We start from the raw sequence: 18,979 nt of genomic DNA on the forward strand, positions 1-18,979 counted from the left end.
GTATAAGTCTTCCTGTTTGCAGTGGCTGCCTGCTAATGCTCCTTCATTGTAAATCTTCCTTTTTAATGTGGTTCATAAATTTTAAATTGTGAGCCCTTCTTTAGTGGAGGTTGTATTTTTCTGATGAACTTGTGGAATTCTTCCTACAGAGCTCTTTTGAATTTGCTTCTGTTCTGAGCCTCAAGGGTTTCACAGAACAGTTTCTGGTTGTTACCTTAATTTATCATCTAGGAAGTACATACCATGCAGGAAGCATCTATTATTAGGACTTTATACCCTTTTGTACTACAAGTTTAGGTTTTTCTATTTCTCATGGAATAATTTTTGGTTTTGGACCAGTGATCTAGGCAAAGACATTTTTTGTGCTGGTAGGCTGAGTTCTTCTAGTCTTCCTTTCTTGAAGTTAGCTGTTTTTCTAGAGTCCTTTCTCTATACCAGTGTTCTAGATCCCCTGGCTTTGTGCCCACATGGATATTAAAACCCTGACTTTGCCATGACAGCCTATATCTGTTTGTAGGGGTTTCTGGATTACTAGAGCATCACCTTGCATACTTACAACTCTGACTATGGTTTTCCTGTCTTATTTTTGATGTCTGACAATTTCCTTATCTTTCTTTTGAACTTCAGTTGTATGTTAACTTTTTTTTATTGATGCTATATATTTTTCAAACATTTCACATTAGTTCATTCCACAATGTTTTTAAGAATCACTTAAGTTTTTTCTTTTGAAAGTATCATCAACTTTTAGAGACATTGGAAGTACAATAGAAAGAACTTATTTTCCTGAATGATTTTAGAATAATTTGCCAAACTGATGCTCTATCATCTCATTAATATAGTATATCGTTCTTACAATCAGGGACATTCTCCTGTAAAACCATAACACAGCAATCAAAATCAGGAAGTTAACACTGGTATATAACTGTAATGTTCAGGACTCATTCAGTTTCACCAATTACCGCATTAAAGTATTTTCATAACAAAAGGGTCTAGTTTAGAATCCTGTGTTTGTATTTAGTTGTCATAGCTCTTTAATCTCTTTCAGTCTGGAAGACTTTCCTAGTCTTTGGCTGATTTTTATAACTTTAACAGTCTTGAAGATAACAGACCATTATTTTGTAGAATGTTCCTTAGTTTCTGTTTGTACAATGTTTCCTCATGGTTAGATTCAGTTTATTTATCTCTGGAAGGAATATCACAGAAGTAATGCCATATTCTTCTTATTGAATCCTATCAGATAGCTAATGGTTTCAATTTGTTTTATTATTGGTGATGTTCACTCTGATAATTTGACTAAGTAAGTATCTGACAAATTTCTCCACTGTAAGGTTACTCTTTTCTCCTTTGTAATCAGTGTATTTTGCGGAGAGGCACTTTGAAACTATGTAAATATGTCATTTCTCACCAAACTTTTAATAGATTTATTTATATCAATATAGGCTCATAGTTTCTTGTTTTGTACAATGGATTAAAATATTTGACTATCATTTATTTTTATCAAATTATTCTTGGTTTGACCAGTTGGAGTCCATTCATGCTGGCTGCTGGGTATTTTTGACATGTCTTCATCATTCGTTTAGGATTTTTCTGCTTTCAGATAAAAATAAAATGTACCAGGATCACCTCGTACTTTATCTGATCTTGCCCTGTAATAAACCATTTCTCCATGTTGCCCTGGTTCCTTTTAGTAGAAAAAAAGGTATATAGAAACCAGAGTCTGAGTGCTATTACAATTATTACTGTTGGAATGTCATTGTTCTCAGACCCCCTCAGTGGACAGAGCTAGGAAATATATGTATATATTTACATACATACATATACACATATACTTACAGTTACATATATTTTTATATCAATCTATGTATGTATATTGAAAGCCATTAATTTGCACTACTGCAAATTACAATCCCAAACTACAAGGATTATTTTAGTTTATTTCTTCTCTTTAGTACTTCTCTTTCGATGAGAAATCTGACTTTCATTATCACTAAGACGTTGACTTTATAAAACACCCTGTTACGTAACCAGTCCACCATTCTGCTGCCCCCTCTTTCCTTATATGGATGTCCTCCTTTTCCTGCTTGGATTCTGACACTTTCAGCGGGGTTGCCCTTTTGCAGGGTCACCCTCCTCACCTTACTTAGTTTCTGACTCCCCACAGTAGACTGCCCTCCCTTACATGGGGAAATCCTCTTTTCTCCATTCAGGCCTGTTATTCTGATCCGGAATGCTCTAGACACAACCCCCTCACCACTTCCTCACATACCCCTACCTTATACTACCTAACCTAATGGACTTCAGGGCTGAACTGTTTAAGAAGAGGGGCCGGGCGCGGTGGCTCAAGCCTGTAATCCCAGCACTTTGGGAGGCCGAGACGGGCGGATCACGAGGTCAGGAGATCGAGACCATCCTGGCTAACACGGTGAAACCCCGTCTCTACTAAAAAAATACAAAAAACTAGCCGAGCGCGGTGGCGGGCGCCTGTAGTCCCAGCTACCCGGAGGCTGAGGCAGGAGAATGGAGTAAACCCGGGAGGCGGAGCTTGCAGTGAGCTGAGATTCGGCCACTGCACTCCAGCCTGGGCGACAGAGCGAGACTCCGTCTCAAAAAAAAAAAAAGAAGAAGAGGAAGGGGTTAAATGTCTTAAACATAGTATTTGGGGGACTTGATTCCCAACTAAAATAAATTCAATAAATGGAAAATTAATAGTAAAATAAGATTTTTCTCTAAAGCAGTGTGCTTCTCAGTCAGCTTATAATTTTCCATAAAGTGAAGGATAACTATAATAGGAAAACATTTGTATTTTATTCTTGAACTTGCCTTCTATAGTTAATGCATTAGCATTAGTATAGTTTTGTTCTGATATTAGAGGTATGCCTATATGTGATATTAACCAATTTTTAAATAATTAAAAATATTGAATATAGCATCTATAAAAATACTGCATGTCAATCCAATTGTATTATTTTCAAATTCATCTATGTGTCAGAAATACAGCTATGTGGGAGTTTATTAGTTGGGCAGTGCTCTAGAGCTATTGATAAAATATAGCTGTGGACTATAATTGAGAAAGAATAAATGCAGAGGTGTGTGTGAAGAACAGTGGCCTGAAATTATTTGGTAAATTTGCTCTAGATATAGTTTTATCTTTGGCTAATGGTAGCAGATAATAAATTCCGGATTAGAGTAATATATTGTCTTCTGAATTTTGTCTTTTCATTTTTTCCTCTTATTTTGCTAGATGACCTCAAAACATTTTCCTTTGCTTTTGTGCTGAATGCCTTAAAAAGTACTCTGATCTCATCCAGACTCGTGTCTTTAAAATGGGATCTACATATAGAAGACTTCTAAATGTTTATCTCCTAACCCCTAATCCATCCTACATTAACTATTTGCTGTCTCTGCTTGGATATCTAAAAGACACCTCAAACTTGACATGGTTAAAACTAAGTTTCTAAAGTCCCGCCTCCTGAAAACTGGCTTATTTAATCTTTTCCATCCTTATTAATGACAACTCTCTTTTTCCAGTTACTTTTTTTTTTGGCTCTCCCTCAGAGTGTATCTACTTTCCAACCACTTCTTATTTCATCCACTACTAACATCCTAGTCCTCATTCATCATCCACTTTCATCTGGATTATTACAGTAGCTTATTAAGTGGTTTTTCTTGCCACAACCTCTGTTCCCTTCTAATGTGAATGTAATAGAGTGAGTCTTTAAAAAGCTAAGTCAGGGCCTGGCGTGGTGGCTCGTGCCTCTAATCCCAGCACTTTGGGAGGCTGAGGTGGGCAGATCATGAGGTCAAGAGATCAAAACCATCCTGGCTAACATGGTGAAACCCCGTCTGTACTAATAATATAAAAAGTACCCAGGCATCGTGGCATGCACCTGTAGTCCCAGCTACTTTGGAGGCTGAGGCAGGAGAATTGCTTGAACCCAGGAGGCAGAGGTTGCAGTGAACTGAGATCACGCCACTGCACTCCAGCCTGGCAACAGAGCAAGACTCTATCTCAAAAAAAAAAAAAAAAAAAAAAGCTAAGTCAGGCTTTGTCACATTTGTCCTCAGAACTCTGTAGTGGCTTTCCATCTCATTAGTTATAAAAACCAAATCTGTATCACACATAACGAGGCCTACAATGATTTGGGTCCCCTTGCCTTCCCTTGCCCCTCTCTGAACTCTGCTGTTCTTCACCTTGCTTACTCCCTTTCAGCCACATGGACTTCCTTGCTATTCTTTGAACACACTAGACCTTATTCCACGTTAGGGAACTGAAATATTCTTCCTTACTTCTATCCAGGTCTTTACTCAGAATTTGCTATCTCAGAAAGGAGTTTCCTGACCATCCTGTGTAATCGTCTTTCCTGATTTATTGTTTTTCTTTAACACCTATCAATATCTAATATACCATATGTTTTAGCTTATATTGCTTTTTTTCTTGCCCAGAATTTAAGCTGGACAGGATTTTTTCTTTTGGTCCAGTGTTGTACCCCCAGTGTCTATATCAATGCTTTACTTACAATAAGCATTCAACGTTTATGGAAGAAATGAATCATATACAACCCATCCATTAATATAAAATAAAATATAATATAATAAAAATCAGGTCATTCATGGCAGTAGGCTAAAAAATTTATTTCATAGGAAATGTGTAGTAATTATTGTACTTTTGCTTAAAATTTAAAAAATATAAGTAGGATTTAAGAAGATGAGCACTCATACATGGCTGGTTGGCGTTTAACTTGGTCAATCCTCTAGAAGACTATGTAACAATTTTTTTTTTTTTTTGACAGGGTCTCATTCTGTCACTCAGGCTGGAGTGCAGTGATGCGGTCTCAATTCACTGCAACCTCCATCCGCCCGGGCTCAAGCAATCATCCTGGCCTCAGCCTCCCGAGTAACTGGGATTACAGGCACACACCATCATACCCAGCTTAGTTTTGTTTGTTTTCAGACTTTCACCATGTTATCCAGGTTGGTTTTGAACTCCTGAGCTCAAGTAATCCACCTGCCTCAGCCTCCTAAAGTGCTGGAATTACAGACATGAGCCCCTGCGCTGGCTTATGTAATGGTTTTTAAAAGCCTATAAAAATTAACAAGTCTTAGAAATTCTGCTTCTTTGAACTTATCCTAATAAAAAGAATAACTGTAAAAGTCTAGATATAAGCATGTTTATTTCAGAATATTTCATACTAGTGAAAAACTCAATTCAGTAAACCTGTAAACATGAGTGATTAGGTAAGCTATGGTAAAGTTAAAAAATGGAATACTGTGTAGCCATTAAAAAGTTATATTGTACATTAATTTGTCACAGAAATGTGTTTATTATATATTAAGTAAAGTAGGTTACAAAATAGATATTTATTATCACTTTCCACTGGCTCTCTTTTAAAGTGTAAATATATGTTTTTTAAAAACTGGTAGAGTGGGGCATGGTGGCTTATACCTGTAATCTCAGCACTTTAGGAGGGCAAGGCTGGAGGATCTCTTGAGCCCAGGAGTTCAAGACCAGCTTGGGCAACATAGTGGGACCCTGTCTCTACAAAAAGTTTTAAAAATTAGCCAGGTGTGGTGGCATGTTCCTATAGTCCGCAGCTACTTATGAGGCTGAGGTAGCAGGAGGATTGCTTGAGCCCAGGAGGTTGAGGCTGCAGTGAGCTGTGATCATCCCAGTGCACTCCAGCCTAGGTAACAGAGTGTGACCCTATCTTAAAAACAAACAAACGAATCAAACAAACAAAAACTGGTAGTACCAAAGTGTTAATGACTGTTATCTGTGGATCATGAGACGATTTGTTTAAAACAGTTGTTATGCTTGTTTTTTAAAACTTTTCCTCAGGGAAGAGCTAATATGAAGTAACAAACTCCCCTAGACTGCTCTCTGTATCTCTCTTGCTTTATTTTTGTCTTAGTGGTTATCACTCTCTAACATGCATACATTTTACTTATATTTGTCGGTCCTATCACCACCCCCCACTAGAAAGTAAGTTTCTTAAAGGTAGGGACTTTGTTTTGTTCACTGCTATATTCCAGGAGTCTAGGAAAGTATCTAGCATATAGTAGGTGCCATAAATGTGTTGAATAAATCAATAATGGTACATAGAAGATAAATGCCACATTTTATAGCATGTAATTTTGATACCAGAGGAATTTGTTGTAGATAATTAAAGTATTTTAATGAGATTTTTCCCCCTTATTTTTCAAGGTTTCTAAATACTCTTTACAGAAGAAAGTGAGTGAAATGGTAAGGAAATTACAAAACATATTTTTCCCCCATCTGGATTAGTACTTAGGGGGATTAGTATTTTTGTGAATAAAATGTGACATATACAGTGAAAAAATTAATTGTTGAAACTGGATATTACTGTCCCCAGTAATATTAAAGGGGATATTTGCAATTTCACGTGTTGCATACATGAATTATTTCACAAATTTATTTCTAGATTACATAGTACTTATACAGGTTGAGCATCCCAAATCTGAAAACTCAAAATTTGAAATGCTTCAAAATTGGAAACTTTTTGAGCATCAACATGATGCTCAAAGAAAATGCTCATTGGAGTATTTTGGACTGCAGATTTTTGCATTTGAGATACTCAACCCGTAGGTATAATGCAAATATTCCAAAATCCAAAAATATCCCAAATATGAGATACTTCTGGTCCCAGCATTTCTGATTACAGATATTCAACCTGTATATTTAAAATAAATTTTACACAGTTCCCAAATTATTGTTAGGGTCTTATAGTAAAAACAAACAACAAAACTCTAAAACCTCTTATTTTAATGGTATCTCTTCTAGATATTTATGTAAACATGTAATTATTAATTATAGCCTGAAAAGAACAAAATATATGAAGCAGTATTTGGGATATAATATTTATCCCTTATCAGTCTACACTGGGATATGGTATTGATCCTACATTGTTCAACAAGTATTTATTTGCTGTGCATTCCTCTTTTATAGTCTTTTAAAAAATTAATGCTTTTGCTTTTACAGCATAACACTTTAGGGAATATTTACCTTGATACTTTTCCCTTCTAGCCCTATTTTATTCAGAAGGATTTTCTTTTCTGTGTTTTTGGTTGACCAAAATTTTCCTATATCCACTTAAATTGTCAAAGGGCTTTTTGGGTGGGGTTATGCTATTCAGTCTTCATTTTTTGGAGCAGACTTTAAAGCAAGTAAAATTAATTTTTGAGTAAGGCTTATATATTATATATATGAGAAGTAAGAAATGAACTATCACCCCTTCTGACATTACATACAAAAACATAAAGTATTTTGCTTCTTGAAATTGTTTGGTGTGTTAGAAAATAAAAGAGCCATAGAGAGATTGTTAAGCTTGATTGAATAAAAGATGTGAAAATTCTGTTGCCGTTCAACTGGAAAGAATAAAAATAATGTTGTCAGAGTATTTTAAACCATGATTTTAATTAAGAAGCTGAAAAACTAGATTCTGGTTTAGCTTTAAGTACCATGACATTTGTACTGAAAGTCATCTTCAACGCTACAGTGGTTTTACACAAAATATAGTGAAATTGAATAATGTGCCCTTTGACCTGGGAGATAAGGCTACAAGTTAAAGATCAAAGGCAACATAAAATGTGTTTTATTTTATTCCACTTTCAAATTTCATCAAACAGATACTTACGATCTTTAAAAAAAACATAAAAACATTTATATACTTATTCTAGTTTTTGGTCACCTCTAAGCTTTTTGTTATTGTGAATTATAACATTTATACCTACTAAAATGATATTTCAGTTATAGTTATAATACTTTTTTCTGACAGTTTAAAGCATTGCATCAATTTTAATTTAAAAATTTTATATATTGATATATATTTAATATTTTATATTCATTCTGGCAGAACATTTATATTTTGGATTTAAAAGTTAGAAGTACTCCTTTTTCTAAGCATTCTTACATATATTCATTTTACGTTATTCCTGTTACATTATTATTATATAATTCAGATGACTTGTTCCTTATTCTAAGTGCTGTATAGTATTCAGTAATTTAGTTAATCTTATTTTATTGCAAGCAGTACATTATTCTTTTATGTTATTTGTTTCCATGGGCAAGACAGGAAGCAAGATAGCCACTAGTGTGAAGGCAGGACTTTGGGGAGTAATAAAGTTAGGGTCCTAAAAGAAATAGCTTGAAAAGTAGTATTAAGAAAATTTCAAGTTTATGAGCTCCTGTAGATGACTACTTAACTGCTAGTAAGTTTCTGTCTTCTGTGATTCAGTAAGCTGATTATCTTTTAGAGGTGGTGATATATTCTGAGATAAATTAACATAATCACAAATCAAACAATTTTTCCATCCCTAAAAGTACCTCCCCTTTGAAAAAAAATCTCAATCATTACCAATAAAAAGGATGCAATAAAAACATGTGAGAGAGAAATCTTAGGACATTACATTTACCATCATTGTGATCTGGTCATTGATACAAATTTTTCCTGCTGTGTTTAGTGATTACTATGTAGATGATCATGTTGGGTAATAATTGAATTTATAGGTGTCTGTGTTGTAAACCTGAATAGCTAATACGGCTTAATGACGGAAGTAAACTTATCAAACAATTGTCATATTGTATTTCTCTTCTGTATATCATTTTCCTCTAAATAAAAGATTTACAAGAAAGATTTTTTCTTTAGGAAATTAAAGCAATTTCAATATTTAAGGTTTGATAGATTAAGAATAATCACATACTTTCTTTCAGAGTAGAATATTTTTAAACTGAAGACTTATCTGGAAGTAACTTCATGATCATAAATATTATATATATATGTACACACATACATTAGCAGCATGACTTTAGGTTTTTAAAGTAATCTATACCTTATATTTGCAACTGAAAAGGTAAGGATATCTTAACAAAGATGCCATAGGTTTTTGAAAATTGAGTTTTATAACTCCATTGATTTAGTCTGGGTTCATATTGAAGAAATTAGAAGATTAGTTACAAAATGGGAAATGAATGTGTTAAATTTATTTTTTGATTGTTATCTTTTCCTCTAAAATTTACTCTTAACAAACTGATTGTTTTAAGGGAAACTAATTTTATCTCCAGAAGTTTTCAAATCAGTCTCCTTAAGTAAACAGAAAAAGGGGGAAATGTGAAGCTGTGCATTTTGTCAGTAAATATATTTCTAAAAAGTTGTGTGTAAATATTTTTACATTATTCCCATTTTAAATGCTTCAAGGCTTTAAAGTAAGCTTTTAGACTACACACACATACAATTATGGATATGCTATTTTTCCTCTAATGTTGACTTTCATAGGTTAGATTTGTTTAAAACGAGGTGTACATGTGTTTAGAAAGCAATGAATGCTGACATTTTTTGTAGGCTGTCTTTGCATTTGATAGTAAAACTGTGTAAAAGAAAAAATAATTTGAATCGATTCATGCAGGTAAAAAGAACCAAACAATATGTACTTAACTATTTCTTAATCATCTCAATAAAATAGCCTTATAATACATTAAAGTTTTAATAATAGTAAAAATCAATTTATTTGTATTCTTTAAAATATTCTTACATCTCTAAAGTGTTATTACCAATTACTTTTTGTTATTGCTTTTCAGAGAATTTAAACTATTTGTTGATAGTCATGAAATTAGTGGCAAACTGGACAATGGACCTCTTTATCTCATTTTCAAAACTAAATCAGTGTAGTAAACTAGGTTCATATAGGCATATATGGGCTAATAAGCTGTAGGTACCCATATGATTTAGAAATCTTAATGGTATATATCATGGCCATTGAATATGCTACTGTGTTTGAAAATCAGAATTATGTCATGCAAACAAATGCAATGAAACTGCAATTTTTGTCTCAAACAAAGGATGTTGGAATAGAGTATATCAGAAATTAATATATACAAAGCTCAATGCATGAAATCTCTTTGATCTTTGCTACATTTTTAGTGAACAGAATTGTTAACCTTTGTAGGCATTGACTACCTATTTTATTCATCACTTTTTAGCTGAAAGGTTAAGAAAGCTTTTGTGGGATGATGTATTATGTAGTAGATAGTATTCTAAAGAAGGCTACATAAATATTGATTAGAATAAAAAATTAAAACTTCCTTGAATTGGCCAGGCATGGTGGCTCACGCCTGTAATCCTAGCACTTTGGGAAGCCAAGGTGGGTGGATTGCCTGAGTTCAGGAGTTCGAGACCAGCCTGGGCAACACGGTGAAACCCTGTCTCTACTAAAATACAAAAAATTAGCTGAGCATGGCGGCATGTGCCTGTAGTCCCAGCTACTCAGGAGGCTTAGGCAGGAGAATTGCCTGAACCCGGAGGCAGAGGTTGCAGTGAGCCGAGATCATGCCATAGCACTCCACCCTGGGCGACAGAGAGAGACTCCGTTTCAAAAAATAAATAAATACATACATAATAAATACTTCCTTGAATTGAAAAAATGCCATTAACCCGGTTTTCAGTGAAATTGTGTTAGGTTTCTAGACATTTGCTGAGAGCTAATATAATTCTCTCAATCAAAAATTAAGGGGTATTTTAGAAGAAAGGAATATGGTTCATTATTGCTTACCACTACTGATAATAGTGACTACCCAGGTAGGCATAACCTCTCCAGGACTAAGTACATTTATCAACTTGTTTGCATTTATAACTGCTGCATAATTAAATCAAATAAGTAGTGAAAAGCCTGATGACATACATGAGAAACTTTCAACTGATATATCATAATTATTACCAATAATATTACCATTTTTAAAATCATTTAAAAAATAGCTTTGAAAAAGTTAAGACTGTCATCAGACTTGCCAAGATAATATAGTTAGGTACAACTAAAATGGTAATGTGTGTTCTTCATGTATAAATATATATATGTGTGTGTGTGTGTGACGGAGCCTTGCTCTGTCGCCCGGGTTAGAGTGCAATGGCTTGATCTCAACTCACTGCAACCTGTGCCTCCTGGATTCAAGCGATTCTCCTGCCTCAGCCTCCCCAATAGCTGGGATTACAGGTGTGTGGCACCATGCTTGGTTAATTTTTGTTATTTTTAGTAGAGATGGGTTTCACCATATTGGCCAGGCTGGTCTCGAACTCCTGACCTTGTGATCTACCCGCCTTGGCCTCCCAAAGTGCTGGGATTGCAGGCATAAGCCACAGTGCCTGGCCCTTCATGAATATTTTTAAAAGGCCATGCTTATTCTAAATAAAAGTTAATTAAAACTATTGATATTTTTATCAGTTAAGGAATAATAACAAATCATTTTATTGTGATATTTATATGATGAGCTCTGCTTTTTTTTTTTTTTTTGAGATGGAGTCTTGCTCTGTTGCCCAGGCTGGAGTGCAGTGGTGTAATCTCGGCTCACTGCAAGCTCCACCTCCCAGGTTCACGCCATTCTCCTGCCTCAGCCTCCCGAGTAGCTGGGACTACAGGCGCCCGCCACCACATCGGCTAATTTTTTATATTTTTAGTAGAGATGGGGCTTCACTGTGTTAGCCAGGATGGTCTCGATCTCCTGACCTCGTGATCTGCCCACCTTGGCCTCCCAAAGTGCTGGGATTACAGGCGTGAGCCACCACGCCCGGCCGTGATGGACTCTGTTTTTTAGTGCTTTATGTATATTAATTCATTTTATCCTCACAGCAACCCTATGAGTGAAATACTATTATAAACTTCATCCTAAAAATAGGGTAGATAATTTACCCAAGGTCACCCTAAATTGCAGAAACAAGATTTAAACATAGGCGGACTAGCTTTTGACCACTATGCTCTACTACCTGTCCTTTGGTTTTTGTTTTCTTTTCTTTTTTTTTTTTTGAGATGGAGTCTCGCTCTGTCACCCAGGCTGGAGTGCAGTGGCGCGATCTCAGCTCACTGCAATCTCTGCCTCCTGGGTTCAAGTGATTCTCCTGTCTCAGCCTCCTGAGTAGCTGGGATTACAGGTGCATGCCACCATGGCTGGCACATTTTTGTATTTTCAGTGGAGACGGGATTTCACCATGTTGGTCAGGATGGTCACGAACTCCTGACCTTGTGATCCACGCACCTTATCCTCCCAAAGTGCTGGGATCATAGGTGTGAGCCACTGTGTCCGGCCTGTACTTTGGTTTTAAGCAGTAAGAAATGCCTCTGGTTAACTTAGGGGAGGCATTCACAATCAACCAGAGAATAAAGAATTGTTTGAGAATGAACAGGGACTCAGAGTAATTCCAGAGTTTATGAGACAGGATGTAGGAACCCACAACAGAGGTCTCATATCAGTTTAGATAGGATCACTACTGAACTTCTTTAGTTTTATATAGTCTTTTTGCTCAACATTCAAATTCCAAGAAGGTAGCTATCAATTGGTTTAATTTGAGAACATGCCCTTCTCTTAATTAGGGAAGAATAGGACCCCTGAATTTTAGTCCTGTTGTAATGTGTAGTCCACATTGTAATGAAGTTTAGTTCACGTCATAATGAAGAAAAAATATTTCAATACAGTAAATTGTGGTGCTGTTAGATAAGGGAAATAGATGCTGGTTAGGCAAAATCAAATTTTTACTATTAGAACCCCCTCTATAAGACAACAACGGTTCATTCAGAAAACAATTATTGAGTGCTAATTGATGGGCCTATACTGTTCTTTGTTTAGAACTGCTCATCATAGAAGGTGAAGCAGATGGGGAAAAAAATGAATGAAAGATGTGAAACCAATTAATGATTCTGCTAATGTCAAATGAAGATAAAAAACTTTTAACAAGTGTCATTGATTTTTATTAACATAATATTTAGTTTTTAAGAGTTAGAAGTCATATTCCTAAGTATGGTAAGAGTAGTTCCTTTAGCTGAAAGCAGTGGAGGCCCATATAATATTATATAAGTAGGGTCTAATTTTTACCAATTATGTCTCCAGTTTAAGTAGACTATCTACTATCCTATGTTGCTTCCCTGTCACTGAGAGATATTATCCTTGTCATTTCTTTTTCTTTTTTAGAGATGAGGTCTTGCTTTGTCACCTGGGCTGGAGTTCAGTGGCCGAACATAGCTCACTGCAGCCTTAAACTCCTAGCCTCAAGCAATCCTCCCACCTCAATCTCCCAAGTAGCTAGGACTATAGGCATGTGCCACCACGCCCAGCTAACTTTTATTTTTGTAGAGATGGGGTCTTGCTATGTTGCCTAGGCTGGTCTGAAACTCCTAGCCTCAAGCATTCTTCCTGCCTCATCATTTCATTTCTTAATGCAGTGAGAAGGTACTATATTAATTAAAATCTATGTCAGAAAAATTACTTGAATTTTAGTAATGCACATTGAAATTATTCTAGCAAATTGAAAGGACAAAGAATCAAAACAGTGATCTAGATAGATCCTGATTATTCAAATGATTTAGAGAAAGAAAAAATATCTCCTAAAGTACTACAATATTGCTTTAATTTTCTCCTCACTTTTCTTAGTGTTAGGCTGATTAGCGTTTTTTATAAAAAGATTTTGAAAAAGAAATTGCAAACAAGGGAAACATAATATGAAGTGATTATTTTGCTATAGGAAAAATATGTTTGCTTTAGTTTTACACAGATTTAGAAATGTCTCCTAACAAATATTTCCTCCTTGCAGTTTACTCAGAGAGTACTTTTAAATGACATTTATTTATGTTATATTACTAACAGCAGTTGTTTACCACAATATATTTTTATATATTTGTTGTGTAGGGGAGCGTGTGTGTGTTATATGTATAACATTTAAAATTACTCCTCAAAATAGGAACAGAAGGTCCAGTTACATCTTCTAGCTAAAGAAGACTATCATAAGCAACTGAGTGAAATTGAGAAGTACTATGCCACAATAACAGGTCAATTTGGATTGGTAAAAGAGAATCATGAAAAGTTAGAACAAAATGGTATGTGCTATCTTATTTAAATATACATATTCAGTAGAGAATGTTTGAATGGACTTATTTACTAGGAATACTTTGAATTTCTATGATAATACTGATAATAGTAAATGGCAGTTAATGACTGTTACCTAAATTTAATAATATATGTATTGCATTGTTACTGTTTTCCCTGTTTATCTTAATGGTACTTTCTTTGAAATACACATTGTATATAATGCTTTCTTAAGTGTCTTTAATGTTGCAGTACGGGAAGCAATACAATCAAACAAAAGACTTTCAGCTTTAAATAAAAAACAAGAAGATGAAATATGCAGTTTAAAGAAGGTATGACTGATATAGTTTCACACTACTAAGTAAAAATTGTAATGTAAAATAGTCTTATGGGCTACTACTAGAGGACAGTTGGGTAGAATTTTTTGGTAGAAGGATAAATAAAATGTTTTCAATACAGATGCATAAGTTTTGAGTTATGATTCCAGTAAAGATAATTAGTGCATTTGTTGTAATCCATTCAAAATATTATTTCTTTGACTTGTGACCAGTAGCATGCATTTTTATGGTGACATGAACACCTTATAAGGATTCATTGTATGTCATCCTTATTAGCACCATTCATTCAATATTTATTGAGTGACTTTTATGTACTGGTTGCTATGTGGCACTAAGGATACAGCTATGAAGAAAATAAAACATGTTTCTACTTTTATGAAAGTTAGAGTCTGGTGGTGGAGTCAGATATAAAACAAGTAATTACACAGACTAAATAATATAAAACTATTATAAATGAGCTGAAGAAAAAGTAAAAGGTGTGAGGACATCACAGGTGACTTTATTAGATTGGGGTAAGAGGGTAGAGGAGGGAAGGGAGTAATGTTTTGGGCAAGGGGAATAGCATGTGCAAAAGTCTTGAGACAGGAAAGAGTTTAGTATATTTGAGGAACTAAAAAACGTCTGATATGGCTGGAGCATCATGAATGAAGCTGTGAACTGAGCATTTGTTTGTTGCTTACTGAGCTTCAGTATCCCTTTGCCTTCTTCCTAACCTTATCTAGATTTTTGTTTTGATGTCTCCAGCTTTAGAGCTGAGCCCCAAATTGGCAGGAGAGCACAAATATATTTCTTTCCTCTGACCATAGGCATTGGTTCAGGAATGGATAAATGACTTTAGCTAGCTTCTGGTTATAAACTAGGAAGAACGTAACCTCTACCGTGGCTGGCAGTCAGCCTACAACCATGAGAAAAGCCAACAAATAGGAACCTGACAATGTGGATGCCAGATTGGTATGATATAAAGAAACCCGTTCTTTGATGACATTATTAACTGAATCAACCAACCCTGCATCTTGTCCTACCTCTAGACATTTGAATTATGTGAACCAATTAGTCCCCATTGTTACGTAAACCAGGTTGGTTAGGGCCAATTCAGTTTTCCATGATTTGCAACTAAAAATATTCCAACTGACACAAAGGAAGAGTTGGTACGATAGGAGTAGGTAAGGCTTTGTTCTTTCTATAGAGAATGACATCTGTTTTCCTTTTCCCACTCCCTTCCAATCCCTCTCTCAATACCACTTTGAATCATTTTAGGACCACCTCCCTACCTCTGAGAGAATTAAGTACCTATGCTTACTGGCACTCCATAAATATTTTGAAACAATATTTACTGAGTATCATTTAAAATGCACTTAATTTGTAGTTATTATATTGGTATGCAAAAAAATCTTCTATTTGCCCCTCCAGATCTGTACTTACCTTTTGAAGACTTACGTATATGGGTTGCATCAATGGGCTTCCATATCTTCTGACTTCCTGTTGAGCTGGGCCAGTGGAGAGCCTAGGCAGGAGATGGGAGGAAGGAGAGAGTGAATCAGGGTGTTTATTCCCCCATTCCTTCCCTCTGAGATAACTTCAGGCTGGCCATGTCCCTCAATAGATCACTATTTCTCTCAAATTGGCCTAATCTACATGCTCCTGTCTCTTTTTGGGGTTCCAGTAATCTCTCTTCTTGACCTTCTGGGTCTAGATGTGGTGACAGCTACAGTGCTGCTAGTCAGTGGAACTTGTGCCATCCCTTGTGGTTCCTTTATATCCTCCTGCACCTTTGCAAATAAACCCATCTTCAGGTTATCCTAGTTTATGTGTGCCATCTGTTTCTGTTGGGATTCTGACATACACTAGTTTAGGGTAAAACATTAGTGAGGCCAAAGTTAGGAATTCAGTTTTGTATTGGCTAATTGATTCAGTACAGAGAAAGTTGTTTCACAGTCAAAGATTGCACTCTAAACCTCATCTATATTTTTAGTTGTATATTTTGGACTCAAGAGATAAATGAATATGAATGGCATCATTCAGATATACCATTAATTCTGAGGAAAATAATAACTTCTACTAATTTGGGTCAATGCCGTTGTCTTGACTCTAAAGGATCCTATTTTTAAAAGGAAAAAAATACCAAAAATCCAAGCATTTTACTTTTATATATACATGGACTTTCACTATTTTAATATAATTTAATATATTTTAATTAATAAACAATTTTTAGAGAGTTTTAGGTTCACAGCAAAACTGAGTGGGAAATACAGAGTTCCGTATACTCCCTGTCCTCACACATGCACAGCCTCTCTCGCTATCACATCCTCACTAGCATTTGGTGTTGTCAGTGTTGGGTTGGATGTTGGTCATTCTGACTGCTGTGTAGTGGTATCTTGTTTTGATTTGCAATTCCCTAATGACATATGATATTGAACGTATTTTCATATACCTACTTGTCATCTGTGTATATTTTTTGTTAAAGTGTCTGCTCAGGGCTTGGGCCCATTTTTTAATGGGTTTTTTGTTTTCTTATTGTTGAGTTTTAAGAGTTCTTTGTGGCCGGGCGTGGTGGCTCAAGCCTGTAATCCCAGCACTTTGGGAGGCCGAGACGGGAGGATCACGAGGTCAGGAGATGGAGACCATCCTGGCTAACACAGTGAAACCCCGTCTCTACTAAAAAAATACAAAAAACTAGCCGGGCGAGGCGGTGGGCACCTGTAGTCCCAGCTACTTGGGAGGCTGAGGCAGGAGAATGGCATAAAACTGGGAGGTGGAGCTTGCAGTGAGCTGAGATCCGGCCACTGCACTACAGCCTGGGCGACAGAGTGAGACTCCGTCTCAACAGAAGAAAAAAAAAAAAAAAAGAGTTCTTTGTATATTTTGGGTAGCAGTACCTTCTAAATGCTAAGTCAGAGTTTGAAGACCATTAATATTAGAATACTATTGACTGTGATATGTATATCTTCACTGTTATAACTGCCAATACATTGGTTTTATATTCCTTGGACTTTATTCTTATACCTGAGGGATCAGAAAGTAAAAGCATAGGTGTATTTCAGTACAGAATATTAGAATGGGTGGTGATAATCATATTTCTGGCCCTTAAAAGTCTGTCTATTTAGCAAACTACTTAAGAGTACAATTAATATATATGTAGAAAACATTTCTTTTTAGATACATCCTCGAAAATTAGAGGTGGCTCTTTTTAATATAAAGAGAAAAAGCTATAATTTAAAAAATCTGTTTGGAATCCCAAGTAAGAATTATTAAAAGGACCATTCATTTCTATCAATATAGATTTCAAATACAAATATAAATAACTATTAAATCAGTAGTTGTGAATAAACACATTTTCGTTGATGTCTCTTTGGTTCATTTATGTTTTAATATTTTTAACAATGACTTTAGTAATTAAATAACATTAATAATTAATTTGGAATTAATTGATATGAATATTAATTCATATCAATTAATTTCAAATGAATAATAGCATTCATATTAATAAAATAACATTCATATTAATAAGCCTTTATACAATTAGTTTATGCATTCTTATGAAAATATGCCTCGGCCGGGCGCGGTGGCTCAAGCCTGTAATCCCAGCGCTTTGGGAGGCCGAGACGGGCGGATCACGAGGTCAGGAGATCGAGACCATCCTGGCTAACACGGTGAAACCCCGTCTCTACTGAAAATACAAAAATCTAGCCGGGTGTAGTGGCTGGCGCCTGTAGTCCCAGCTACTCGGGAGGCTGAGGCAGGAGAATGGCGTGAACCCGGGAGGCGGAGCTTGCAGTGAGCTGAGATCCGGCCACTGCACTCCAGCCCGGGCGACAGAGCAAGACTCCGTCTCAAAAAAAAAGAAAAAAGAAAATATGCCTCATAAATTTTGTACTAATTATTTTGCATTAAATGAAAACGTTTCATTGTAACATAATAGACTATTATATTTCTTTTTTTGTTATATACTTTAAGTTCTAGAGTACATGTACACAATGTGCAGGTTTGTTACATACGTATGCATGTGCCATGTTGGTGTGCTGCACCCATTAACTCGTCATTTACACTAGGTATATCTCCTAATGCGATCCCTCCCCCCTGCCCCTACCCCACCACAGGCCCCAGTGTGTGATACTCCCCACCCTGTATCCAAGTGTTCTCATTGTTCAGTTCCTACCTATGAGTGAGAACATGCGGTATTTGGTTTTCTGTCCTTGCAATAGTTTGCTAAGAATGATGGTTTCCAGCTTCATCCATGTCCCTATAAAGGACATGAACTCATCCTTTTTTATGGCTGCATAGTATTCCATGGTGTATATGTGCCACATTTTCTTAATCCAGTCTATCATTGATGGACATTTGGGTTGGTTCCAAGTCTTTGCCATTGTGAATAGTGCTGCAGTAAACATACGTGTGCATGTGTCTTTATAGCAGCATGATTTATAATCCTTTGGGTATATACCCAGTAATGGGATGACTGGGTCAAATGATATTTCTAATTCAGGACATAGGCATGGGCAAGGACTTCATGACTAAAACACCAAGCAATGGCAACAAAAGCCAAAATTGACAAATGGGATCTAATTAAACTAAAGAGCTTCTGCACAGCAAAAGAAACTACCATCAGAGTGAACAGGCAACCTACTGAATGGGAGAAAATTTTTACAGTCTACCCATCTGACAAAGGGCTAATATCCAGAATCTACAAATAACTTAAACAAATTTACAAGAAAAAAAATCAAACAAACCCATCAAAAAGTGGGCGAAGGATATGAACAGACACTCACTTCTCTTTTTTCTTTTC

At 35.7% G+C, this 18,979-nt stretch overlaps 1 protein-coding gene and 1 long non-coding RNA gene across 2 annotated transcripts in view; one reads left to right on the plus strand and one right to left on the minus strand.

The window, feature by feature from the left end:
- LOC111554669 overlaps positions 1 to 15,702 on the minus strand; it is a 42,970-nt gene extending 27,268 nt beyond the window's left edge. Inside the window, exon 1 of the long non-coding RNA XR_002735315.1 lies at positions 15,619 to 15,702. This is a non-coding gene — a long non-coding RNA (uncharacterized LOC111554669). The remainder of the gene's footprint in view (positions 1 to 15,618) is intronic.
- The window catches only part of CCDC73 (coiled-coil domain containing 73), a 184,979-nt gene that overhangs the window by 101,605 nt on the left and 64,395 nt on the right, over positions 1 to 18,979 (plus strand). The window contains exons 7-9 of the mRNA XM_026454068.2: positions 6,203 to 6,241; positions 13,734 to 13,869; positions 14,111 to 14,190. Of these exons, the coding sequence (XP_026309853.1) occupies positions 6,203 to 6,241; positions 13,734 to 13,869; positions 14,111 to 14,190 (255 nt within the window). The remainder of the gene's footprint in view (positions 1 to 6,202; positions 6,242 to 13,733; positions 13,870 to 14,110; positions 14,191 to 18,979) is intronic.

Source organism: Piliocolobus tephrosceles, chromosome 13, assembly GCF_002776525.5.
Source record: "Piliocolobus tephrosceles isolate RC106 chromosome 13, ASM277652v3, whole genome shotgun sequence".
In the NCBI taxonomy this organism is placed as follows: domain Eukaryota; kingdom Metazoa; phylum Chordata; class Mammalia; order Primates; family Cercopithecidae; genus Piliocolobus; species Piliocolobus tephrosceles.